Raw genomic sequence first — 26,911 nt, 5'->3', positions numbered from 1 at the left:
GTCGATCTTAATTTTCTTGGATGTAAATTGCCTACCTTATGGGTGTAAGGTGCTTCTCCAAGGTTGATTCCATCTTTTGCAAGTTTATCCCTCAACAGCACCTTGAGCTTCAGTCTGGGATAAGTCACAAAATCCTTACAGTCTGTAAATCTCAGGTCATGGTTTCCAGGACAGGAGGCCTCGTGTATTCCCGCGGTGCGGGATCGTGACCTCAAAGTCCGGACGTCATCTTGTCGGTTTGCGAGTAGTTGGTTGTGTTTGCAGGTAGAGGGATCCAGTGGCTCCAAGGTAAAATAGTAGCCAGGCGCTTTGCTCCCGTCCTCGTATTTGAGCTGGTGCACCGCTGTGAGCAGCCTGTGCCTGTGGTACTGAATTTGCACACCTATGGCGTCGAGGTCTGGCTCTCCAATCTGTTTACAAACTTCCAGATCATCATAGCCATTGTCAATGAAGGACTCCACGTACTGGGCCAGATGGAGCTTGGAAAGCCACTCAAGGACGAGGTTTGGACCGTGGCTCATCTTAAAACTCGTTTCCAGGAGGCCTGCCTTAGGCGCACATCATCCGGTCCATTCACACGGCTGCAGGGACTCCACAGCTCTGCTCCGGAGTCCAAAAAGTTATTATTCTACAAATAAAACGCCTCCATTAGATGTGGCCACTGTGAATGCATAACTGGAGACAACAGGGAGAAACACCTTTTACTGTCAGAAGCCCTTTGGCGGTTCCCACGCAGGCTTTAAGAAACCTGATGGAGCTCTATTGCGCAACAGCAGTCCAGGACGGTTTGGATTTTCATGACCTTTGACATCTCTCGGAGGCTTACAGGTCAGCGTGTGTGAAACACCCCAAAACCAAGAAACTAAGATTGCATTAAAGCGAAGAGTCCAATTGACAAACTTTAACAGCTTCAACCATTAAAACTTAACGGTCAGCTAATTGAAGGATGTGGCGCGAGCACTTAACGTTAAGCTAGCAAACACACCCGTTTTAGCGGGCGCTCACTTACTTTCTGTCGCCGACGGCATCGTAAAGTTAGTCGCATGAAGGGAAAAAAAAAAGTTTTTAGTGAAGCCAGCTGGCGTCTTCATTCAAGCTGCGTCCATCCTCTTTGTCTCATCAGTTCCAGGGGAAAGAAGCTCCGGGCCGTCTAACGTTCACGCGGAGCGAAAACACGTCAAAAGCTCGACGCTGACGCCACGAGAAACACACGCAAGTACCACGAAACCGCTGGAGGAAAACGCGCCGCGTCGGGTTCAGGGTGCGCTCGTCGAGGCTTACTTTGCGCCAGGAGCTTTCGCCGTAAACAAGTTGGCGGCCCGCCTGCTCCATCCGCCCGGTTCGGGCTGAGTGTGAGGAAGATGCTGCGGACCGGCGTCTCTCCTCGCTGGAGAGTTTTTAGCCCCCTGGACAGACGGGCGCTCGAGGAGCGTCACCGCCCCCTGCAGGGGCTTCTGGGAAATGTAGGACTCACATGAAAAAACAAACCATAAGGTACATGAAGGCAATAACTAAAGGGGAGATTTTTAAATAAATTGTACATGAGCAATTCCCCCCGTTACACGATTCAGCACTCAAACGTTTGTTTTTTTTAAATCTTTATCTACGACAGAAAAGTTCCATATAAGAATAAAATAAAGCATTTCTTTTTTAATATATATCTATTGGATATTAAACAGAAAACACGAGACAAAACACGTTATGATTTTTACATTTATTTTCCATTGCACAATAATATCTATATATACTGTATCTACAGTCTAGATTGTTTGTGGCAGCAGATTAAGCCAGACATCCATGTGAAATTTATTTTAATAAAACTGTACAAAAATTGCCTACTATGAGAAAATACTGCAAACAACAGATATTCATCTCAGAAGACAGACAGATCGGAGTATGGCGACAGAGAAACCCTTGAGCTCTCCTGCACGGTGCTGTGAGCCTAGCTTTTTTGTACAGTGCAGGGAAAGCAAGAGTTTCCACAAAGCAAAGAGTAACATACAGTAAACCAATGTACCAATAAAATAAATATAATTTTTTACACTTACACAAATGGCATGATTGAAAGAAAATGGGACAACTTCTGACGTGTGATGAGAACTTCATTTTTGTTCAACATGGTGGTAAATACAAATGCCAGAACAGACAGACATAATACATGGTTGTTTCAAGTTTGTAAACACTTAATATCATGCAACCTTCAATGTGCAATAAGACCATATATGTTGCAAACTTAAGCACTTGAAAGTCGAGACCCGGCTTTGAATAAAGAATTCTGCAGTTTGAATTTGGGAGGGGCTTGTTTAACATAGAACCAGACAATGTTTAGTCTCATGTATGGGGGATGGATCATTACGCACACCAATAGTTTGGACATTAGTGAGTTATTCTATTCGGAAGAATATTAAAGGTATCAATTTTAATAGATTGTTGAAATTAAAAGTATATGTTTTCAAATATATAAATATATCATAGTATCATTAACCTGACATTGAAAACAAATCTTGAATCTATCGGCATAATTGGCAAATGACAGATAAGCATAGGTACTGTCATGTTTTGGTCCTTTCAAAAATAAGAAAACTGAACAGAGAAAAATAAACACTAAATTATTTTATGTACAAAGAAATAGTGCAAAACCCACATAACTGCTATTTCAGATGGGTTTACCTCAGCAGTACACAGTAGAGCAGGTTCAAATCAGCCAGCTCAAAGTAAAGGGTTTCCTTCCAAGACGCATTCATCCATCAACATGTGTCACAACTAAAGACTCAACTGTATTCAGGACTCAAAAGTCTAAAATCTAACTAAATGGCGGAAAACTAACTTCATGCTTGCAACCATTTTTTCATGAGTCAGTTTCAGAGACAGATTATCTCACTTTGGAATAAAGGTCTTCATATTCACTTCCTTCCTGAACACATGTACAGCAGATTGAGTAATGAGTGTGGCATGCCCATAAGAATCTAAGTAGACTTCTTGACTTCAGAGTGTCAACCGTAGCATGGAGACCGACTCTTGCCATTTTAGGAAAAAAATCAAGACAACTCTGTGAAATTAAGCAACTCTTTGGTGTCGGAAAAGAACATGGCCGTATGTCACGTTGCCTGAACCCGCGCTGTCAGATTTGTGTCCAGCTGTCCCGTTATTTACAACATTTGGCAGAAATCTGGACGGAATTGCCTCCGTTTTTCCAAATAAAAGACCAACCGATAATGCTCCTACATTGACACGATTAGCAGCATATCCTGGCATCTCCTGAAAAATAAATTTGAGTACAATATAATTCTAGTTAACCACATTGAAAAACATTGTCAAGCAAAAACAAAAACCCATTGTAATACACTATGTAGAATTATAAATATTGGTGGCCATACACATGAGGCAAAGGCAGAAGAGAAACAGTTCTAAAGTGAAGAGAGAGATGACCAGTGGAACTGCAGGTAACACTCTTGGTCATTTCTACTGGCAGCTATGAATAACAGGACAGCAGTTACCAATTTCCATTTTGCTGTCAGCGACACAGGCTTTTTTCCCCCTCAAATCAAGAACCAAGACCAAAAACAGTGGCGACAAAATTCAAAATGCCATAAAAATAAGTGAATAATTGTGTATAGTAGAATCTTTATCACAAAAAAATATTTTTAACCAAAATATACATTTACTAATCATAACAAAGACAATCTTTGCATTGCCCTTCAACACAGCTTTCTTCTTATACATCTCAGCTACAACCCCTTGAAAGACAGAAGACCTTCAGAGGTTCTCCAGTGTATCAACTCTTCACTTTTTGTGTAAACTCTTCAACAGGGGAAAACATTGTCAGCATTTTCTTTTGCGCATTTAATACTAGAAAAAGGAAAAACATTATTTCTATGACTTCATATGTTATACAGTTCCAATAAATAAACCAATCCAAAATCAGAAAAAATAAAGGGATCTTTAGAAAACAAAAATTTGTCTTGCTAACGTAAAACAATTTGTGAAAAGGAATGGTTGGTGATGAACTACTGTACTACCAGCCCTTATTTGGTGAGAGGCAATAGACGGATCATCTCCCGGTCTAGTTTTTAACGGTGCTGGAAAGGCCCTTTCCGGACAAACAGGTAAATGGATAATTTGTAGATGTTTAAAGGAGAAACCCAACACACAGGAGTCCTTCATCAATTTCAATCATTCCCACAGAAACAGACATCTTCATTGACTTCATTAGACATGAAGCACAACGAGTCAGACTTTTATCCTCATTTAAGTCAACTTTGTTTAACAGACATCATTAAGGTCAGCGAAAGCAAAAAATAACAATTGCTATCAGGCCACCACAAGACTTGTCTTTTCCTTTTTCAGAACAAAACAGCGGTGTGTGTTTATATATATATATATATATATATATATTTGACTGCATGACTGATGGATATGAAAGGTCACCTCTCTCCTGCTCTGCAAAAAAGTTACATCATCGCTCTCAGGTGAAATGGAAAGCTTTTCTTCTTCCGTTACTTTCCATCCTTCATTAATTGGGTCGGCCGGCGTCTCCTCTGCGGCGGTCCTCTGGTGGCTGAGGTAATGCAGGGTGTGTGATATTGTGCTGAGAACAGAAGCAAGAGTCTGTGGATCAGAACCCCCCGTGGAGAGAAATGGAGGATATGGAGTGATACTGATGATTAGAGTCCAAAAGCTCCACACGCTGCCATCAGAGCTGGTACCACTTTTTATCTTTGTACTTCAGCATCATCTAGAGGTTGAAAAGAGAAAAAACGTGTTAACAAAGTGAACCTGAAACAATCTTTTTACTGTCCAAAGACATGAAAAGGGACGTACGTCATGAGCATGTTTGGAAAACGAATCTGCGCTGGCCATCATGGCGGCCGTTCTATCTTCCAGCTCCCCCAGTTTCTGCCCTCTCTCATCCAGAGCTATCCGTGCACGAGCCAGATCTCCAACAACGCCAGACGCTGCACACTTCATCCCCTCCATGCCCGCCGGGCCAGGGATATGCTGGGCCAGGCTACGGGAGGCCTTACCAGCACCTGTTTCCCCAACTGCAAAGGACAAAAAACAGAAATCCATTCAAGGCTTAATAAAGGTCATAGGACACATTGATGTTAACCTGTAAATGGGAGGTCTTCTGAGCTGGTGGCTTTGGTCAGTCAGCAACAACAATAATAAACAGAATCATATGGAATATATAAATTTACTCACAGAGGTCCTCCCTGTCCAGAGACTGAGCTCCGCCCCCAAACAGGCCTTTGAAGAAACCTCTGTTAGGAGCCTCTGGTGTCTCCACAGGGGTAAATAGCTCACTGAGCATCTCCTGAGGAAGACATGAACATCCACACATCTCTATTTCAATACACGTTCCCTACAGAAACATTAGCATTCAAATATTCTTTTCAACCACCTTTGTCACACTAGTAACGTCAGTGGTTTTAAGGCTGACTTGATGCTATTTTACCCACTAATAGGATTTTTTTTTTTAATTGGTCCGATATTTCCTTCTTTACCTCCACTTGATCTGTTCCGTTCGTTATTGTGTCGAACAGAATCCTGCTCGTTATAAAGTCTAAGGTTGCTATGACATTGATGACATTTTCTGTCATGACATTGAAACACTCAAAGCTGTGCTTTCTGCATTCTGATGAACACCAGCACCCCTCTCTGCAGCTCATACTTCTGTTTCCACCAGGACTTTGTGGAACAAGTCACATGACACAATAACAAACAGACTAGTTCAAGCAGATGATAAAAGACAACCAATAAACCGCTCTGTAAGGTCCCGTTTTCTGACAATTTGAGCTCATCAGTGGCAAAAAACAAGCCCTTTGGCCGACATAGGCCGGCTGTGCAGATCTAGCCGAATACAATGGAGCTCATTGCAGCGTTCTCCCCAAACACTGGACCAATAAAAATAATGTTCCCATTAGTCGTTAAAAGAGATTCAGGTTAAACAAATGACAGTTGTCATTAAGTGCATTGAATAGCAATATTCCTTCTTGAATGCCCTTGTTTTCTAGGCAATTCCTCTGTTCTGAATGATTAAATATGAATCCGAAGCTTTTCACAGCATAACTCTTTCATCTGACCTGCCGATTGTCGCAGGTCTCCTGGCTATAGGTGATCCTCTGGATCTCAGTGGGCGAGGTGAGGTACAGGGCCTGACCCAGGTTGGAGAAGCAGAACGTTCTGGCTATCCGCATATCCGTCAGCGGCAGGTAGTTCACGTCCAGCAGTGGCCGTAGACTGGGCAAACTGGGATGATATAAAGATGTCATCAGATATGTTAAAAGCAGATTAACTTCACACTAGCAGCTCCCAGAAGTCGTACCTCAGGGTCATGATGTGCCCGTTAGCACAGAAACAGGCGATGCAGTACGCCCCGGCCATCTGCACAACATCAGCCCTCAGCACGAAGGAGGACTCTGTGATGTTGTGCTTGTAGACGCGGGTCTGGGAGGGCATGGCCACCACCTTGGCCTGTTTCTCCGAGCACAGAACAGCGTACTGGGCATCCGGACCCTCCTGAGACGAGGGAGGGGAGGCTGGCCTGCGCCTCCGGCTCTTCTCCTTCTCCTCGTCTGAAGAATTTGGGTCGTACCAAGACTCAAAGGAAGGGGGCAGCAGAGCTCCAGTGGCGTCCAACAGGGCCATGGTCAAAATGCCTCCTTTGAGTGTGACCATGGTGCCTGAAGAGTTTTACAAAAGGGATTTGTTTTCATTTCCATAAGAGACTGCACACTGCCACAATCATTATTTAGAGCCAAATAAAACTTGAAAATTGAGGTTATTAAATGTACTGTTACCCCCCCCCCCCCCCCCCTGGTCAATTACTTCAAAATCAGCTCTGCTTCTTACCACAAGAGGAGATGCCGACTGGTTGCTGCAGCCTCTGGTCCACACCGGGCGGCAGGCTGAGGGCCACCATCACCACAGTGCCCTGGGTGGTGCCCACCAGCAGACAGGGGCTGACCACGCTGTCCGTCTTCCTGGGGTAACTCTCACAGAAGTGAAAGGCGGAGATGGACTCTCGAGATTCTCTATCTATGCTGGTCACACTTGAACTACGTGAGCGGGTGAATGAGTTATCCTTGGCATCTGGACAGCAGGAGTGAGCACAAAAAAAACAAAACAGAGAATCAGGAAAAGATTTTTATGGAAGGAAAAGAGGTGAAAAAAAGACAGATGTTCCGGCATAAAATCCATTGGGTTAAAAAGTGTTAGTTAGAATCAGCTACTATTTGTTTAGTGTTGCACATCAGACTCATATTCACGCCTTAAGGTCGGTACAGACGGGTCATCACCAAAAAGCTGTCTCAATGTCAGAGTTCATATCCAAGGAGGCATTTTTGTTGAAATGCTTCCCGCGATGTACTTCTATACAATTCAATTGACAACAACAACATCCTCAATGTGGAAAAGTTGCGCGGTATCACCCATGTGGTACTACAGGGACTCCCAGGGAAGAACTGGTATTTAAGGAGCACAAATTATTCATGCCTCATTACTGTGCTGACGGCAGCTGAAACACAAGCCTTTATCCTTGTTAAAAAAAAAAAAAAAGCTAATGAAGTATCCCAACAGAAAGACAGAGGGGAGCATGGAGGCTAAACACAGCGTCTGTCATGTGTGTTCCTCACAAGGGAAAACTGTAAACGTGAAAAGCAAGATTTCCCAACACTGAGCGCAGTCAAGTCAGCGGCTCTTCCTCAGAGAGAACGAAACGATCACCGGGAGAGGATTAGTGTCATTAACCAATTCAGAGGAAAAAGCCCCAGCAGTGGTGGGGGTTAGTACCAGTTATCCCACTGCAGCCCATGTCAGACCATTGCTGGTCCACTCACAGAAGTTGGGGGCTGATTCAGTTCTACAGACGGGGCCCTTCGGGGTCATCCTGGCTGCCGCCCCGACTTGGTTCAGGCAACAAGTGGGCTTCTTACGTGTTAGAGAGTGCCATTGTTTGGACCTCTCCTTTGCTTACGATGCAAACAGAGAGTGTTTGCCTCAACTTACAGTAGGACATCAAGACAACAACAACAGGAGTAGCACATTGGCACCAAATGACAGTCAGAAGTCCTCTCACAGAAGGATTCTACATTCTACAACTCAATGAAGAAGATTCAAGTGACAAAAGGACACCTGTAAAGAAATGTGATAAATTCATTCGTTTTGGCTTACCCAGGTCAGTCTTTTGCTCGCTAGACGAGCTAATTTTCCGTGAAATCTTGGCTGTAACAGAAACAAATACTCATATTGCATGGAGAAAGAATGATGGCTAAAAATGGAAATGTTTCTTTGTGAAAAATCAGAAAGCGGATTGAAATAAATTACAATCAAAAGATTCAGTTATTGGCAATCAGCGACGTTGCTTTTACTGTGCAAATCAGTGCACAATCAAAGAGGAGGACGTTGAGTCATTCTCAAGCGTGGTGATACACTGAAGGACAACTGGTGTGCAGGATGTGCAACATAACCCTGATTATTTCTGCTCACCTTGATATTGCCTGTAAAGTTTTACATTTGTGTTTGTCATTAATATTTTAGCAAGTATGGTATTAGCACACTGTAACTTGCTGTTCTAAAGCCTTGGGCACACACACACACCAAACATTATTTTTATAATAGAGGCCAAAGTACATTATGCCATATATGGCTCAACTCTTACTCCGTACAACAAAACTGCATTTCGGACAAATCATTTTCAATTGACCTGAGGTTGAACTTTTAACTTTGTTGTTTGCTACTAGGAGTGATGCCAAAACAAAAGCATTACAGTTGCCTGTCGCAGTCTATAACCACACTTTGAGACCTCGTGAGAATACAAATGAGGCTGAACAGCATCACAGGCAACCAAAGGGCCTGCAATATCAAACACAGCAAGAGACAGTCAAGAAAAGAATTCAGTGAACATAGTTGTGCAAAGACAGTAGGAAGAGCATTGGACTGAAGCTCTGGAACCAGAAACACACACAGCAAACATCTACAAACAGGGGAAAGAATTCACTTCAAGATTTAAGTGACATGGTTAGACATTAGTAATTTAAAGAATGAGGCATGGAGCAGATTTTCTATGCTTTTGAGTTTGGTGAAAAAGCAACATTTGCCAATTGGGAATAATGTCTACAAGCCAGAGCAGCAAAAGCAATCGCATTTTGTCAAAAATGTGCATAGAAAATCTGAGGCCTGAAATTCGTAAATTTGTCATGCATTTAATAAAGAATCCCGATTCATTTCAAAAATCAACTCAGAAATCCCCAAACCGTATGATTAGTCAAAATACATTTCTTGGATTCCCGTCGGTCTTTCATTGGCACAAGAGGCACAGATTGGCGTAGGTTTGAGGCAGTGTGGTTAGAACGCTGTCATTCAGAGCAAAAGAGGGAGTACTCAGAGAGAATACATCTGGACGATACAGTACCAAAGTCATTGGCAACCGTCTTGGAAAAGCGTCTGCTTTTGAACTTCACTGGAAATAAGGTTAAAAAAGAAAAATCAGATATCTGTAGCCACTTTTAAATGATTTGAGGGGACTTGTAGCGTTTAACAATACAGTACCCTTCTCTATGAACCTCTGTTTTCGTTCATCATCAGAATTGCAAGGCGAAGTAGATCCTACATGACAAAGGTCAGCCCTTGAAAAAGATGTTTTTCTCAAAAATAGAAGGATCTCTTTTTGTGTGTGACGCACTCTTACCTGAAGTAGGAGATTTGCAGCGGTCCTCTGAGGTGTTGGACCCGTCGTTTGAATCACAGGTCGCTGTGGGAGCCACAAAGGGAGTAATTAAACATTGCAGGATTAGTCCTCTCGGGCTACTCTCAGAAATGCCAATTCATACAGTCCAAAGACTGAAAACATTAAAAGGGTGCTATTTGAGCAAAGGCAGGGACATCTACCCGTACAGTGAAGACACGCTTGGGTTCACTTCACAAGCTTAGCACAGATCTCATGACTCAGGGTGTAACTGCGGGTTGTTTGGTAAAGTATGTGGCATGGATTAAAGAGGTGGACTACCAGATTTTGTTTAAATGCCCTCAAGTCTAAAAAAGAAAATTCACAGCTGACTGCTGATGTTGTTGAAGACTGAGCTTTGAGGGTGCTGAATCAAAATCAGACAGTGTATCTCCATTCAAAAGAGGGAAGGCTTGGAGGAGAAAACTAATACATTGGGGGGGGAAAGAAACTTACACACAACATAACTTACTGAAGTGGGATGAACGTAGTTTTTTCACAGACTCAGAATACAAGTTAGAAAGTCTGGACATGCAAGACGTGCCAGTTGGAATGTCTTTACCAAATCACAGAGAGAGACCAACAGTAAAAAACAGTGAGACAGAGAAATGACCGTGCAAAAGAAAAGTAAAGAGTCTCAAAAGTTTGCTGCTGCATTTTTAAAATATTAACATCAGATAATATTCTTGCAGTCTGCATACACACAGATTTGCCTTTCATGGTAAATCTGTGTGAATCTATCACCAGGCCACTGAGACTCCACTAAGAATGACTACAAACAGGGGTTGACCAAACAGAGCAAAAGTCAAGACAGCAACAGTGAGGCTAAAACTAGCAAATAAACATGAACTACGTCTCATCTTATCAAATTCAACGAAATAAGAAGCAAATGCAACTAAAGCACGGATGCAACATTCACTGTCTTTGGTCCGTCCAACTGAACAGATGGAGAATTAGTTAGTGATGCCCCCTGTTGAGGGACAAGAGCTACTGCACGGGGCGGTGCTCCTGGTGCAAAGTCCAGGCTGCTGCCAAGTGTCAGCCGCGTCTCACCAACACACCGCTCAGCTGAATGTTGAGACTGCTTTAGCAAAATAACTACTGGGCGAGTATCAAATATATAAAAGCATGCATTTCAGGGTTGATCGTGTTAGTCAGGGCTGCCTAAGCTATGGAGGACCGAGCAACAGGAAAACCGGGAGAGGTGAGATGCAGAATTGTTGGGAGTGCAGCTCACCTCCGGAGGACTGACGCACTTTGCGCGGGGAGCGAGGCTGCCTGTGGTAGGGGTCTGATGGGCTGTACAGCTCCGATGTGCCCATGTTGAGGAGCAGAGTTTTCTGGAGATAGTCGACCACAGCCAGACCATTACTGTTGCCAAACACCACGCTGAAACACAGGAGGGACCCGGCAGAATCAGGCTTTTGCCCCAAACTTTATTCACAGTAGCACTGTATAAATAGCTACTATGTTTGACCAGATAAAATTAAAAATGGACGGACAGACCGTATAATGGCGTTATTATTGTCGTCATTATTGTACTGTCTTCTGTCATGCACCAACCGCCAAGACAATTTCCATGTATGTCCAACAGATTATGGCAATAAACGTTTCCTGATTCCTGATCTCATGTCACAATATCAAGTGAGCTTCCTGCGTACTTACAGGCCGTAGGAGGAGTTGATAGCCAGGCTGGTGATTGGCTGAGGAGGCTCCCCGCTCACCCACACCAGCTGGATCACCAGCTCCACCTGGTAGCCCGGAGACTGCTTCAGCGGGGAGCTTCGCACCCTGCATCAAACACACAGTCGGAGGAGACAGCAGGATTCACATTACACTGGAACGAGTTATCCCCCGTTGGGTAGGCCACAGCCACAATGTCTTAATTTTGTTTTATTGCTATTCCCCCTTTTATCGTCAAAACATGCCCCTTATTTATTTATTTTTTCACATTTTTATTAAAAAGAGGATTATTTCCCGCTCACTTAAATCGGTATGTTCAGTGACAACCTGCTTCCCCAGTTCAACCTTTTTGCACAACAGAACAAGAAAACGTAATGGTCCGTACTGAAGGCATGCAATATTGTCCCTGGGTCCGTCGGAGGAGTTGCTTCCTGTTTGGGGCTGAGTGGGCGGCTCACTCTCCTGAGGGCTGGGGGACGCTCCCGGGTTGGGCAGGGTGGGGGTCTGCTCTCCTGCCGGATCAGGGGAGTCCCCATTGCTAAACTCACTTTGCATCCGCACTTCCAAAAGCTGAACAGGAGAGATGAAATGTCACAAAGAGGCCCATTCTTTGATGCTCTAAACACATGCATCTATTATGGCCTTGGAGGAAATTATGCCGGAACAGTTTTTCCTGCATAATGGTCCTAAAAAATAAACCAAACTATAACAGATAGTTGTCAGATAAAAGGTTTCAGGATTACAATAGATATTTGGGCAAAACAATCATTGTCCATGTTTCTGACTGATTGGTTACCCACCTGCACAACTTCAGTGGTGACTTCTTGTTTGCTGAACCGATAGATGATAACATGGGCGGACACCCCGGCGACACACAGCATTCTGCTCTCAGGGCACCAGCACAACGTCTGGATAGCAAACGGGTCCTCCTCTACTATATCTGTGTTGGCCTTCTCCTCCTTACTGCGAGCCTTCTCAAAAACCTTGGCCGTCTTCAGCTTGTAGAGCACCTGAAGCATTACTTTGAGAAAAGTACAAAAAGATGATAGTAATACACGGTGATATGCACAAGAGCTGCAGAACCCTGGCAGTGTCATCTGGATTAGCTCTTGTGAATTATGCATAAACAGATTTTAAAAACAGGGTCATGGTGGGAACTTAATTATTCATGTGGATGACACCGTTGGGTTTACACAGCAGCATAGCAAGCTGCTTAAAACCGTCCTCTGGCAGTGCTAACAGTGAGCTTGATCTATTGTGTCTCAACCTAAATGTCCGCAGAACTGTGTCCCTCTAAATTTTAATGACCCCATAAAGCTAGTCTTCAATTCTACGAAAGGAAATAATGACTGGAGTTACAGAAGCAGGTTACGATATGTATCAAATACAATAATAGGCCCTTTATTTCCTCAGGTCTCTGCTTAAATATTGATTTACAACATTGTTCTTTCCACATTTCCACTCGTCTAGATGAAATGTCTAATTATTGCCTAATTATACTAGAATGGTGCATTAAAAATGTTCATATAACTTTATAGCATTTATAAATTTATTTTCCCTAGCACAGAATATATTTAAAAAAAAATGAAAAGAACTACTCACATGCAGAAGCATCCCAAAATTTGATCGACCCATCTGCATGTCTGAAATAATTGGTGGAAAAAAGGGAGAAAAAGAAAACGTACTATGTAATTATTTGTTTGCATGTGAACCAGAATAACAAATCAATGAATTATTTTATTCATTACTAGTTACAAACCCAGTGATTATAATCTCTGGGTAGCTCTGAGTGCCTTGACCCCAGTTTCCTCCACTAATGGGCCATTCCTGCAAAATGAAATCAAAACATGTCACAAATCAGTTGGGTATCTATAGGCTTCATATAGTTGTGTTACCAGGTTAATTACATACATTCATATATATATGTGTGTGTGTGTGTTTCTCTAAAATCAATAAACCATGGCAGCCAAAGCACGGATTGGTCAGAAGGGCCTTTTACCTTCTTGCTGTAACCTTGTCTCTTTTGCCGGCTGCCGACTGAGTAAAGTGCAGGAATAAGTTCAGCCGGACAGTCAACGAAGTATTCACAGCAGGTCACCGGTGACTCGTGGATAGTCAGAGGATATGGATTCTCAAATATCGGGTACCTGTCAAGACAATGTGCCATTAGGTCAGATTTCAACCATCTTCTTTACAGCTGCGCTTGTCCACATGAGATGCAAATGACAACCATTGAATCCACTGACTGTTCAACCAGTTTCAAAGTCCCATGAAATTACTTTGATAGTGTATTGTATTTTCTTTTTCTTTGTAAATACTTCAAAACAGAAATGTTGGGCATTGCCATTTAAATGAACAACAAGTACAAATTGTAATTTTGGTAACTACCATATAATCATCATTCAATTTAGAGTGGTAACACAAGGAATTAAGAGTATAGTTACAAGGATGCTCAACTGCAAAAGAATTACTTTTGGAAGTTCAAGCTGAATAATTACCCAATCTGTCCGAGGTCTATTAAAACTAAATCCTTCTCGAGGAGGACCAACACAGCATAAGGCTCCTGAAAGTCTGGCAAAAGAACAAAAAAATGCACAAAATCAGCAACAACGTCATTTCAATCACACATTCTGAAACAGAGGAACAGAACCGGTTGAGAGCACGCTACGTCAGCCCACCGTTTGGATATGGAGTTTCACACAGCGTCAGGAAGTCCACGATGGGGTAGTCCATCTCCAGGACGGCGGTGCTCTTTCCGTGCATCACAGTCAGACAGGCTCTCCTCCCCACCGTATCGTAGGACAGGCCTCCAGACAGGACCATGAACGGGTCCCTGAGTTCAAGGAAAACACACACATTTAAATTGTTTATTCAACACTTTTTTAGTGAGGGACACACACACACACATTTTAATGTTGTGCTTTAACTGTAGGGACGAGTTCTGAAGTCCAGTAATGAACTTGTAATGTTTTGGAGGAATTTATTATCCCCCTGCAGCATCTCCACCTACCTACGTCCTAGTAGGTGCAATAAAACATTTGCAAGTAAAAAGACAACAGTTTATTGATGCACCTTCTATATAAGCATCAACATGTAAACACGTTATGTTTAGGGATATTTCAATCTTCCCTGTCCCTCATACAGCGTATTAAAGCAGCACAGTGCAGTAGGTCGGCTAATGAATTGTTACCAACAAGCAAAACCCAAAGCCGTCCATGGGAGGTCTATTGAGCTTAGAATGCTGTGACGATCTCCCCCCTTCCACTACGAGTCTGTGAGCCTCCATCTTTCCACTGAAGAGCTTCGGCTCCCGGCTGCTGCTTTGTTCCTTTGGTTGTTTAGTTTGGCTTCTTTGAATAAATGTATATTCATTACTTTTAACTCCTCTTGTCTCAGCTTTTGAGTGGGGTCGTGACACACCCATCATAAAATGTTAAATCTGTCGGCTGAAACCAAACAGGTTCTTGTCCCTCTATCAGTGGCACCTGCAGCAGTGATCACATCAGCAGGCAGAGGAAAGAGGAATAAAAGATTTGTCCGTGTTCTTCAGGACTATTGTTAGGTTTACTCACATCTTAGATTGGTTTTCAGTGAAATATTTTATAGTAACTTTGCGGTTGTTGTGGATATATTTAAAATATGAATTCATAAATGAATTCTTCTTTTTTTTAAAGAATATTTTAAGAAGCAATAGTGTGAATGAAAATAACCAACAAGAGCATCGATAAAAGACAAACGATACCTATCCCTATTTCTCTTGGGATGCTTTGCCCCCATTTCAATAGTCTTCATGATGGAAGGAGCCTACTTTTTAATTATAATGACAACTATATTAATCCTTGTCCTAACAAAAAAGAGGGGGATAATTAGACCAGTTTTCAGTGAAATAATCTCATTTTGTTATGACATGTTTTACAGGAACATTTTGTCTTTGTACTTGGTGACCTTGACGCAACAAGCGTGTTCTCTTATGTTAATGAGAAAATCAAAACAAAATTAACATTTGACCTGAATGGAACAAGTAATCATTTGTCATGATTTATCTAATGATCAAAACACTTCAAAAAGCCAGTGAGAACATCAAAGTCATTAAGACAGGGCCCTCCCAGCTTTCCACCAGCAGGTCTGTCAACATGACTAGCCTGTTGTGATAGAATAACAGGAAAGGCCAGTTTCAGTGCAGGATATGGATTCAAACTGGAGCCGGTTAAGACACAGGATGGGTGGGGATTCGCTACCATCACACTTACCCAACCCTTGTTGTTTTGTACTCCACCTTCAGGATCGGCTTGCATGGCTCTGGCTTTTTTCCATCCTTGGGCTGCTTTCCTAGTGGGGGTCAAGGTGTAAATTTGCAGAATTACAATGCATATACACAATGCTCCTGTACACACACGGGCGTCCTACCTCATCCACCTGCTCATTATGCCAGTTAAACGCTACAATACGTTTTGAAGATAGGTGTCTTGTATTAAATATGTCCGAGCATGTAAAAAATTCTAAAGTGTGTGTATCAACAGTTTGTACCATGTGGTGTGATGATCTGTGCAGACTTGGCTGGGACTCGTATATTCCATGTGGTCAGCGTGCCATCAGAGTGGCTGCAGACAAACTGTTTACCCTCATGGTGCCAGGCTACTGAGTGGATCGCCTGCAACACACAGCAGCACATCGTCAGACCGGCACAAGAAAAGCACATTTTACAGCTGTGTGGCTGCTTTTTCGACTGTGAACCGATCCCCGGACGAGACCAGATCCAACAGGACATTAGTTAAAAAAAACAAAAAAACACTCTGCATGTTTAAGTGTTTTGGACAACAATGGGCTCCATTGCACAGAGGAATGACATATGTCTGACATATGGCTTTGTGTGTTTGTAGGATCCATTCATTGATAGTGTACGGATTTTCATGGGTTTTGAGTCATGGGATAAAAGTTAGAACAAACATTAAATGTCTCTGGATGTATCCTTTAAAAAGGCTGAGGTAAAGCCTCAAAATGTATGTATGCATGAGTAATCCCTCTCACTTATCCATTACGACCCACTCGGAGTGTGTGGCTCTCTCTTTGGGCAGAGACCCTGTGCTCTGCCTGCATTCTTTTTACTTTATTAGTATTTAGCGGTGTTTGAGACATTTATGAGCAACAGCCTTGGGGACGCACACATGGAAGCAACTGAAATGCTGACATGGGGCAGAAAACAACTCCTATGTATGTAGTGAGTTTGTGGCTGGCGCTTCACTCGCTGTCGCCTCTGATGTTCAGCAGGCTGGCAATCCTGGTGCCGTTTAGCCGCAGGGAGGAGGGGCCGACTCTGGATGTGGTTTTACAAACACCAAGCAACAGTTCGGACATGGCGACCCTCGGGCTACCGGGTTTGAGATGACGCTTCTTGAAACACCACATAAGAACTTATTAAAACATCTTTAAAAAAGGGCCCAATGAGCAGCTACTTCAGAGCCACCGTTCAGTCACATACGAGGGAAGTGATGGGTTATGCAAAATGATGTGACTCCAGTAAGAAAACCAGGAGAAAGGAAAGAATCGCCTTACCTCGTCATAATTGTAGCGGCAGTCAGCTTTTTTGGACTTCAAATCCCACAACACCACTATCCCACACTCGAATCCAATCAGAAGCTGGGAGAAGAGGGAGAAAGAGGTGAATCAGAGCTCGGCCACATCCTGCACATAAAACTCCTACAAGGTCACACAGCTGTACCATCATTGTCTGTGACGTTTAGAGGATACTTTAACAATACTTTATTTCACTGGTAATTTCTCAATCACATCCTAAGAGCTTTTCTTGAAAGAATAATGTAATTTGGTAATAATGAGAGAAAATACATCAAAAAGATGTAAAAGGGAAAAGAAAAACAAAAAGTGGTGCATGTTTATTCTGGTTTTAGGGTAGAAATGCATCAATGCTCCACAGGCTGGTGGTGCACAGTAAATGATTTCCAATGGAATCCAATGGACTCTTGTTGAAAATAAATTAACTACAAAAGATTAAAGTGAGATCTATTGAAACCCAAGTAGACAATAATTCAGACATTTAACAGTATTTTCCACATTTGTTGAATTAAATGGATTTCTATTGTATAAAATTGTTCCATAATACTGTATACGTGGTAACTGCCATAATCTACAATTAGAGGACTATTGAAGCCTCTGCATCTCTCAGCACCTCTTGGGCCATGATTTTGTGTGTAACATTATGCATCGTTTGTGAAAACAGTTTCCCCCCAATTTTGACACAAACCCTGATGTTTACCATCGACATTTGAATTAGCTGAAAATGTTCTGCTATCATTCTCCATTGTATTTGCACAAGCCGTATTGACATTGTGTCGTCTGCAATGGGCAAGATATCCACACGGGGGAGGGGGGGGGGGGGGGGGGGGAGAAAACAAAGACAAAGTGGTGCATGTTTATTGTTCTTATGTTTTAGGGTAGAAATGCATCAGTGCTCCACAGGCTGCGTGGTGGTCAACTATCAGTACCTTTCCTTCATCCATGGGGTTATCACTGATGTGCACAACAGGCCCTGGGTGGGTCTTGGTGGATCTGTGCAAGTTTTAGGGACAGACAAAAAACAATGAGAAAGAGGGAGGGAGTGTTCGTAAGTAAAGAATAACAATCCTTTAACTACTAAATTGTAACCGTTTGTGTCAGCCTCAAATCGTATATACATATCTACACAGAATAAATGAATTAAAAATGAATAAATGGCCGCAACAAAAAAGTACATATCCATACACACACATTATATATATTTCAAATATTTGACAAGTAAAATGTATCTGAGAAGTTGTCTGAAACTGTCAGAGGAAGAAACATATTTAGGAAAGAGGAAAAGAATGAAAGCCAGAATCCTTGTTTGTCATCGTATATTCTTGCTTGTTTCTTTGTCTACAACGGGCAGCACAGCGCTACAGAGGGAGACATGACATATGGGAGAGAGACCAGGGTCACATGAGGGTCTATGAGAGATTATAGTGTGTGGAGACAGCGTCACCGTGGCAACAGACCACGGGGCAATGAGGGAGTGAAGGTCTGGCCTAAAGAAAGTGTTGCTGCCTCTGAATGTGGCCTGGCTCCAGCGGCTAATGATCTCATTGCTGCTGATGAGTCGATACAGTCAGAGATGTGGCAGTGAATAAAGGGAAGGGATAGACTGGAATACAAAGTCCAGTCAGTAAGCTCTCTGTGCTACACCATTCAATGCTTAGGATATGATCAGCATAATAAACTCATGCACAAAGTAGGTTTTGCAGTCTCATGTTTTAGACAGCTCACTTCCCATCACGACACCGAACATGATGATTAGGATCACAGGCCGTTTGTGTGTTGAAAAGAAATGGCAACCAGAGATGAAAGAAGTTTTTCTACAAGTAAATTACTGAATATTATGCTTTAAATCTCCCACTGCAGGGAGTATCTCTTCTGTTCAAAAAAATGTTTCAGTCTAACAGACAAAAATCATTTCCCGTCTGCATAAGTCTGTTTCTGAGGCATTCATCTGAGCTGATGGCTCACTTTGCCGTTTTAGATCTGGGAGTTGAAAGTGGCAGAGCACCGATTTATCAGACTTAACGAGCAACCTCACACACGCACACCTCCATACTCTACTTCCAATTTTAGCTGCCAGTCACTGTCTCAAATTAATTGTCCTATCTCACTAGTGGGTGGGCTAGAAAGATTTCCTGGAAAGAGCTTTAACTTTCGGTGCTATTTTATGCACAGAAACAGGCGCTAAAATAAGTTAGCGTCACTCGTCAAGAGTGTTGCGTGGCGCAGATCCTGAAATTGAATACTATGTGGGCCGTGCAGAGTAAAATCTGGACCACGCAGGAAATGAAGCACAACATTTAGCGATGCACAGGATGTGATGTAGAGTTCCTTGTGTTTCTTTACACGGGGGAGTGGGTAACAAAGTGCAGGTCACCGGAGCTCCAGAATAATGGGTCAAAGTATTTGCCGAATACAACAATCACCGGCTCCATTCTGCCCTCTGCACACTGATCCGAGATGCAGTTTTCTCAGCTCACATGACGCATTGTATCTGCAGGCACATTCCTCTGCATTTCAGAGTTTCCTGGGCAAGCGTCAACTCACATTAGTGCAGCGAGAAGATGTGCAAAGGGTCAGAAAGCGAGAGAGGAAAAACAAGACAGTAGTGCAGTAGAGACTCACAGTTCGATTGCTTTGTTCCACATGATGACGTAGCCTGAGAGAGTGAAGGACTCCACGTTGACAATGTGGATGTTTCCTCTTTCTGTGCCGATGTAAAGCCATTTGCTCTGGAAGGGCAGGTGGCAGTATGTGATTCTGCAAGGAGATTAGGATCCATCACAAGCAGGCTTTTGATTATCCCCCAACTCCCTCCCTCCAAAGAGACACTGTTGTCCCTAATAATGCTGCTCCAACTGGAAGGAGTAGCGAGTGACTAAGATTTAATTACAAAGGCCCTGCTCTGTGTCACACTGATGAAGCCGGACTATATTTAGATCTGTGGGGAGAAATAGCAGAGTGAACACTGCTGTGGTATCTGAGGCGCTAGGAAGAGAAACATTCATTCACACACCACGTTTAGTGTCAAATGAACCCGGCTGACGGTAACTTGTTGGTGTGACCGACTGTTAATCAGTCAGACGTGATCTCTCACCCTTTTAAGATGTCTAAAACATGGACAAACAACTTCTTGTGGTGAAAAAAAATTAAGCTATATCGTTATTTTCAACCACATGGTGGCAATTAAACAATTATACATCTGACATCTTATTGGTTGGCTCTGCACAGAGGAGCACGTGTCCAGCTGTGCAGACCGGTTCCAAATCGCGTTCACGCTTCACGGAGGAGCTACAGTACCTCTCCCTGTTGAACTTGAGAGAATGCAGGATTGCAGGGATTTTTTGCCTCAGGTTCCACATGTGGATGCTGTCGTCGGCTAAGGCACTCACCAGCGCCCCCTGTGGGTTGGGTCACATGCACCAGGCGGGGGTCAGAAAGCACAAAACACATCTGGTTGGGCAGTTTAAAGAAATTGCATCACAAAGCTAACATTCCTGTTTAATCAATGTGTTCACACACACACACACACACACACACACACTGAGTAAGCACCAGTGGCCACCCAGATCAGATCAGGACACGTGACAGTAGACAGACTTGTAGTGGAGCGGCGAGGAGAAGGTGGAGAGAAAACCAAACAAACAGAAGGAACAGGTAATGACAACAGACCTCGTTGATCAGGAACTGCAGCTGGATGACAGCCGCACCGCTCTCATGCTGACAGAAGCACTCCACTCCCGCACGGCCAAAGCTAAAGGTCAGCACAGTCAAGGAGAACCGGGCAGTTGATGCAGAAATGTGGAAAACCCTGTCAAACTGAAAACTGTGTTTGAATGAGTACTTACAGGTCACTTACTAAGCTCGATCCCCCCCTGCTGCATGTGTTCTCAGTGGCAAAACTGAAACTAAACCGAAAAAGGTTTCCACGGTCTTCGTCATAACTAAATACAAGTTGACAGCTTCATTCGAACATGTGAATAGCGAGTTATAAATAAAATCAGAGGGGCCCACATTTATTCACATGCTCAGGCAGCATGACGACAGCCCGATAAACATAACTCCAACTTCTCTCTGTATGACCGTTGAGTTCATGTCTGAGACTCAGACAGCTAAATCGGTCCATTCAGAAACAGCCAAAACCACCCATTCAGCCAAGAGTGAATGTCGGGACTCATTTTGTGTGTGTGTGTGTGAGAGCTAAAAGAGAAACCCAGATGATTACAAGTGTAGCCACAGAGGAGCACTGGGACGGTGACGTACGGTCCAGAAACCTGAGATTACTTTCACAACCCGGCACCGCAACACAGGAGCACAATGAGGGAAAGCCAGTGCGTTTCCACCAGCCTGTAATCGCTTTCGCAGGCCCCTGTATCTGCGCCAATCATGCACAGCCACACAAAAGGAGAAGGAAGCAGCGCGAGATCTAATCATCGAGAGAATCTCCCCACACACGAAGTGTCCCCAATGAGACAAAAGGGTGCACTGTGTCTCACACTCTTAACGCAATCACGCCAGAGAGGAGTTTCAAAGACAGATAGTCGCGCTCAATACCGGAGTCCATTTGGAGCTGACACAGCGTAACGTGTGTGTGAACAGGATTAACCAAGCTGCGATCAAACAATCCCTCAGTGCCTTAAACAAACTAAGGAGGGGTTGCAGGAGGCCGTTGGTGGACAGGAACCACAGTGGGCATCACTTCTGCAGAAGGATTGAGAGGCAAACAGGCTTTCAGACCGGAAGCCGGCGCCAGGCGGAGGCGGTTGGCGACTGAGCTCACATTTAGCCGTGACCTTTCTGTCCAGTTTTAGCTCCCGGCTCCGCGAGTTGTGTGTAACATTTGTCAGAATTATTAATGGTCATCATGGCTCCACAGGTCCCCAAAAGAGGAGGACGAGTCACCAAGTCTGTTTGGTGGCCTGCGGTCATGCATAACAAAGAGCAACAGTCTTAGAGAGCAGATATGTTAATGTGCAACACTGCAGTCCTACAAGTGGATTCACCTCCGCAGCCTCACAGCGGTCAGCTGTTCATTTTTCTGTAGACGTGCAGGTGTCTGACCAGATTGTGATGGAGGAAGTAGGTTAATGGTGCGGCTGAGCTAGGCTAATTTCTAGGTTAGCAGGAAGTTACTACGATCACGAGAAACGCCGCCTGTGGTACTTCCTTCTACACTTCAAGAGCAAAACCTTTACCATGATCATGTGGGCCACAAATGCAAACGGTATGGTCTTCACATTTCCCTTAATGAATTTATTTTAGTCGTAGAACATTGGCTTCCAGGATTGAGTGAGCACAGGAAGCTGAGTCACACGTTAACAAAAAAACATGAGTCCCCCTCAGCAAGTGTCTGTTGTTTGATCATTTGATAAGATTCAACTTATTTGCAAATGTTATAAATGATTCCTTTAGAACTGCAACTGATTCCAACAGATATTGGATTGAACATTTCTTTTTTTGACATATTTTAGAACAAATGATAGATGTAAATTCATCAAACTGCAATACATTCCTCGTTCATTGTGCATTTATAGTTACCGCGTAACGTTCTATACCTTAGATACAAATCCAACTTTGACATTTCAGAAACAGATATTGAAGACGTCGCTCTTCTACGTGTTGGTTTAAGACGTCACACACTAAAGCCCCACCCCGCGTAAACATAAACACTTCCCCCCTCAGTAAACCTTCGTGGTTAACCACAGCATTTCAGCATCAGCCAGTTTTCCTCTTCACTGATAATCTCTGAGAAAGAAGGTTATCTTAATCATGCTCGCTGAGGCCGAAAGAAGAGGAAGCTACGGGGGCCACACTGCTCATCGGGTTTCTGCAGTGGAACAAACTTCTGACTTTCCACAAGACCTGTAAGCCGCGTGAGCACATTGAACTAAAATGCAGTGAAATCCACTTTGCACAAACTTAACTTTCCATTTTCATTTCGGAATAGTTCAAAACGTGCCGTGCCCCCACTGGACTCACATCACATCTCTGTTGAAGACATACTAATCGACGTTTTGCTTTGGCTCCAACAACAATCAGACTAGGGCTTTGTTTTCTAGGGGCTAAACTATAAGAGCACATATATTAGCAGTGGCGGAGCATCCGCTACAGTGACACACTGATTAAAACACTGTAGTGGAGACAGATCTTGTAAAAGCAGACATTTATTGCTTGTAGACATCTCATTGAGCTTACGTCTACTGAGCTGTGGCAGCGTTTCCAAACTCCGGGGGCAATGAGGCGGATCAATACGGCCTGTCTTTTGATAAATGGACCTATTGCTTGAATGACAGTAATCCCATGGGCTCCACCTTGCACATTAGGAGGACAACGTGAGAGCGGTGCGCGTGTGTGTTCTCCGGGAGGAACCCTGCAAACACGGCGCTCTCCTAATCTGCAGCGCGGATAGAGACAAGAATGGAGCCACTTCTAACGACAGACCTACATAAAGCAGATGGGCGTCCCGTGCGAGATACCAGCGAGCCGGGAACCCCGGTGTTTTCACGCTGGTAGGCCGACCCTGAGGACATGTTGCTAACATCATTACAGGGATATGACCACGCGGTCATGTGCAGTGTTGATTAGTCTGCAATCCAGTTATATCTGGTTGATGTGACTCATGACTTCAGTTGCTTAGTTAGCTATGAAAACATTTTTAACCTTGAATACAAACAAACACAAACCCGGACTCCCAAACGCCCGAGGGGTCATACGGCACTTTAGCAGCTTGATGGTGTGTATGTGCACATGCGTGTGTGTGTGTGTGTGTGTGTGTGTTAGAGAGAGAGTGTGGTGATGTTTACGGCACATATGAGGTGGCATCCTGGCACAGACTGGGAAGCACAGTTGATGAGGTTGGCTCCTCGGCATATGGCAGAGGAGCTGTTCATGCTACTGCACAGATAGCACTAATGAGCCTGGGTGCTCCAGGAGAAGGAGGCTGCTGGCTGCACAGAAACACATCCTGGCTAATGTCTACCTCCGAGGCCCTCACCTCCTCTTTGGAGTTGTGTTTCCGTTGTGTTGGACGACAGAAGGCAAAAACAGTTTAAACTCCCCAGGCTTTGTGGAATGTTGAAAAGCAATTTGGTCGTATGACAGGAATTTGAGGATTACGTTTGTGCGTATAGCTGTGTGTATGTGTGTGCACGCGCACAAGGCAGTGCAGTGTCGAAACCATCCCAGCTTTTCTCTACTTTCCTCTGATGGCCCCTGTCATTTTCATTTTCCCGTCATAAAAAATAAGAAAGGATACAGCCTCAAAGCTCCGGTCTGAGTCCCGACGGCCAGGATTTTCTGCACGGGGTCAAAGGCCATCGAGGATGGTTGATATGGGAAGCCATGACGCACAGTCTGCGGGAAAGAGCACAATTTATACTCAACCTCCGGTCAGCTAATCAATCATCTGCTCCACAGTCATGCCGGCTTTACTGGAGAAAATAAAAACATTATCATAATCTCCTGGAAATGTAATCCATCAAAGTGGAAAATTAGTCTCATGATCAAAATAAATTAGATAAAGCACAAACATTAGTGCAAATGGGGACTGGAATCTTTTTCAGATATCTGCTATGTGTGCAAGCTCAATCCAGTAAAACATCAGTAATGAATTCACTCAATCCGTCCTACGGCTGGCATGTTCAGCCTTGGAGCGCACTTCATTGCTCGGATATCGCAGTCCCCCAGCCACCAAAACGTTATCATCATCATCATCATCATCATAATCAGGCATCTATAACTCGATTGTTTCAGCTTGGAAACCTTGTCCGTCCGTCCATCCATAAGCTCTGTGCTGCTTGCAGCCGTATTATGTAACAGGTTGCGCTGCGGCTCTGTAACCTGGGGACCTGACCTGTTTTGCCCCCAGCTGGGGTGGGAGCTGGTGGGCCGTTTCACACATTCATCAAACGCAGGTGAAACCCTTCCAACCAGACCCATCGGGCTTCAGCGCTGTTGATTAGGGGGAATTTTGTGTGCATTGACCAGTAAAGCTTGTGTTTCCTCAATCAAAAACAAATGCTTTTCCACTGATACGAGTTGGAGGCTGTAATCATTCCTGCTGTTCACATCGGACCTCACAAGATGTCAAGTGAAAGTGGGACGAATTGTCGGCCCTGTGCAGCGTTTAACTGAACCAACGGAAAGGTCAAATAGGTATCTAGCGTAGTTACTTTGCTTCCTCCCTCTCTCTTCCAGACAGGGAACAATGTCATGCTAAAAAGACCATAGAATTGAAGGATATCAGGACTGTGTGGATTAGGTCCACCATCTCTTAATCATCCCATGATGGGATCTCTTCTCAGCCAGTGGGGGACGGCAGTCAGTCATCAGGGCACAAGCGTGTTGTATCTAAATAGACCTGAAAGAAACGCGAACCCATTGCTTAACTCAAAGGGGTATTTCCTTCCTAGACAAACTGCATAGAGCTAAATCACGTTAGCGAACTTAAAAACAGTGACTCGAGGCGACGACTCAGTGCAATGCAAACAGCCGTGGCGCTGTGAGAGACATCAGCCACGGGACAGCAAGGCAGTCCATGTTTAAGATGCCTTCCCTATTAATGACCCCATGTTCAAATTTACCTCAACTTTAATCTCTAAAGTGCTTCTTTTATTGAAGTGCTGTACGCGTACACTGGTGTGCTTCCCATCCCGATGAACAGGAGCTGATATTGAGATGATCACGTCGATGTCAGTGTGCGAAAAAAGAAATAAATGAATTATTAAAACAGCCCGCGAACGTTAAAACGATTTTGACAGAAACCCACCTTGCAAAGCTGAAAATGCTCCGACTGGAGAGTCTCGTGGACAGCATCGTTCTCCCGGGCAGTACCCGGCTGGGCAGTCGCGGAGGAGGACGTGGAGGAGGAGGAAGAAGCCGCTGTCAAGCCGTCCAGCACCTTTCTAATGTTAAACTTCTTCATTTTCACTCCGGTTCAGTCGGTGGACCAAAACAGATCACGCGAGCTACCATAAATTGGATAGAGACGCGCGTGCTTGCGTGTACGTGTGCGTGTTGTGTGAGAGAGTGACACTCTCTGTATGTGTGTGTGTCTGTGTGTGTGTGTGGGTGTACGTACGTGCGTGCGGGTGGTAGCTGCTAGCTAGCTAGCTAGCCGAAATAACGCACAGTTAATATCTTTCTGTACACATCTCACATGTCACGCGGGGTGTTGCTGGCAGCGCGCTCTCCGAGGGCACCCGAGTCACGAACATTGATTCAGCGAGTCCTTTCCGATATCAGTGTCGATCCGCCATTTATGTCGCCAGCTTTTTCGGTCTTTATTCGACCGGGATCAATCGTTTCCGTGAGCTGTTTCCCCGGTCAGGGCTCAGCGGGTAGCACACTGGCTACGGAAACGCAGTGAACTGCAGCGGGGATTGAGTCTGCGCTCTGCTGTCACCCGGATGCTGGAGCCGGTGTTACGGTGTTTTTTGTGACCTGTCAGATTCTGTGACCTCGACTGGAAACGTTTTAACTGTGTTTTTAAACACTGTTAACATGATTCAGGACCCAGCCGACTATAGAAATCGTTCCCTGACGTAACCTGCAGGCGATTATTTAATATTATTGAGCAATCTCATTGTGTCAGCAGGGACAAAAATCGTCTGTCAAATGTGCTAAGAAATTATGCTTATTCTGTCGCATGAAGGAAGAAAACTTGGCTTTCGATAATGTAATGTAATAATTGTTTATCTTACTCTGTTTTACAGTTGCATTTGTGTATTTTAATGGATATATCTAATTCATCCTGCACACATTGTAAACTAATCAACATATATATTTATGAATGTGCATAGTGACGTGTGTATTAGTAATTACTTTCTATACTTTATTCTGTTATAAAACCACAATTCACCCAAATATTTGACTACAAGCTCAAGGAAATATTTCCATAAAGACCATAGCGAAATACATTTGACAAACAGTGTGTTT

The 26,911-nt window shown here is 43.8% G+C and overlaps 2 protein-coding genes across 8 annotated transcripts in view; both read right to left on the bottom strand.

Moving 5' to 3' along the window:
• sash1b (SAM and SH3 domain containing 1b) overlaps positions 1-1,378 on the bottom strand; it is a 36,677-nt gene extending 35,299 nt beyond the window's left edge. The window contains exons 1-2 of one of the 2 annotated variants that reach the window (XM_037487430.2): positions 1,010-1,378; positions 36-628 (exon numbers count right to left, since the gene is read on the bottom strand). In XM_037487430.2, the coding sequence (XP_037343327.2) occupies positions 36-521 (486 nt within the window). In that variant the 5' untranslated portion in view covers positions 522-628; positions 1,010-1,378. Of the gene's footprint in view, positions 1-35 lie in introns of both variants that reach the window. The other variant, XM_037487429.2, reaches the window with a different exon arrangement.
• A 323-nt stretch (positions 1,379-1,701) lies between these two features.
• stxbp5b (syntaxin binding protein 5b (tomosyn)) lies at positions 1,702-26,534 on the bottom strand. 6 transcript variants are annotated; one of them, XM_037486251.2, is made up of 29 exons: positions 25,743-26,534; positions 24,231-24,328; positions 20,648-20,729; positions 20,276-20,376; positions 19,601-19,735; positions 17,908-17,971; positions 16,961-17,044; positions 15,935-16,058; positions 15,658-15,736; positions 14,086-14,240; positions 13,906-13,978; positions 13,407-13,554; positions 13,167-13,234; positions 13,010-13,050; positions 12,208-12,428; positions 11,793-11,977; positions 11,390-11,515; positions 10,962-11,113; positions 10,197-10,280; positions 9,689-9,751; positions 9,550-9,606; positions 9,413-9,460; positions 8,173-8,223; positions 6,853-7,092; positions 6,326-6,683; positions 6,084-6,249; positions 5,203-5,314; positions 4,822-5,042; positions 1,702-4,735 (listed from the first exon to the last, which is right to left on the bottom strand). In XM_037486251.2, exons 1-29 carry the CDS (start codon positions 25,896-25,898, stop codon positions 4,694-4,696), a joined length of 3,534 nt encoding a protein of 1,177 aa, XP_037342148.2. In that variant the 5' UTR covers positions 25,899-26,534; the 3' UTR covers positions 1,702-4,693. The 6 variants fall into 6 exon arrangements, with proteins under 6 accessions (XP_037342148.2, XP_037342143.2, XP_037342145.2 ...); XM_037486246.2 differs by lacking the exon at positions 10,197-10,280 and adding an exon at positions 7,839-7,970 and having other exon boundaries at positions 25,743-26,533; XM_037486248.2 differs by lacking the exon at positions 10,197-10,280 and having other exon boundaries at positions 25,743-26,530.
• Between the last annotated feature and the right edge of the window lie 377 nt (positions 26,535-26,911).

Source organism: Pungitius pungitius, chromosome 14, assembly GCF_949316345.1.
Source record: "Pungitius pungitius chromosome 14, fPunPun2.1, whole genome shotgun sequence".
NCBI lineage: Eukaryota > Metazoa > Chordata > Actinopteri > Perciformes > Gasterosteidae > Pungitius > Pungitius pungitius.
This window is presented reverse-complemented; position numbering and strand designations above follow the sequence as displayed.

Excerpts from the sequence above, each read along its gene's own strand:
- stxbp5b (XM_037486246.2), bottom strand. The coding sequence starts at position 25,898 with ATGAAGAAGTTTAACATTAGAAAGGTGCTGGACGGCTTGACAGCGGCT. Across the intron at positions 9,752-10,961 it reads AGTGCGTCAGTCCTCCGGAG|CGACCTGTGATTCAAACGAC; the intron begins GTGAGCTGCACT and ends TGGCTCCCACAG. Across the intron at positions 7,093-7,838 it reads TGAATCAGCCCCCAACTTCT|ATGCCAAGGATAACTCATTC; the intron begins GTGAGTGGACCA and ends CCTGCTGTCCAG.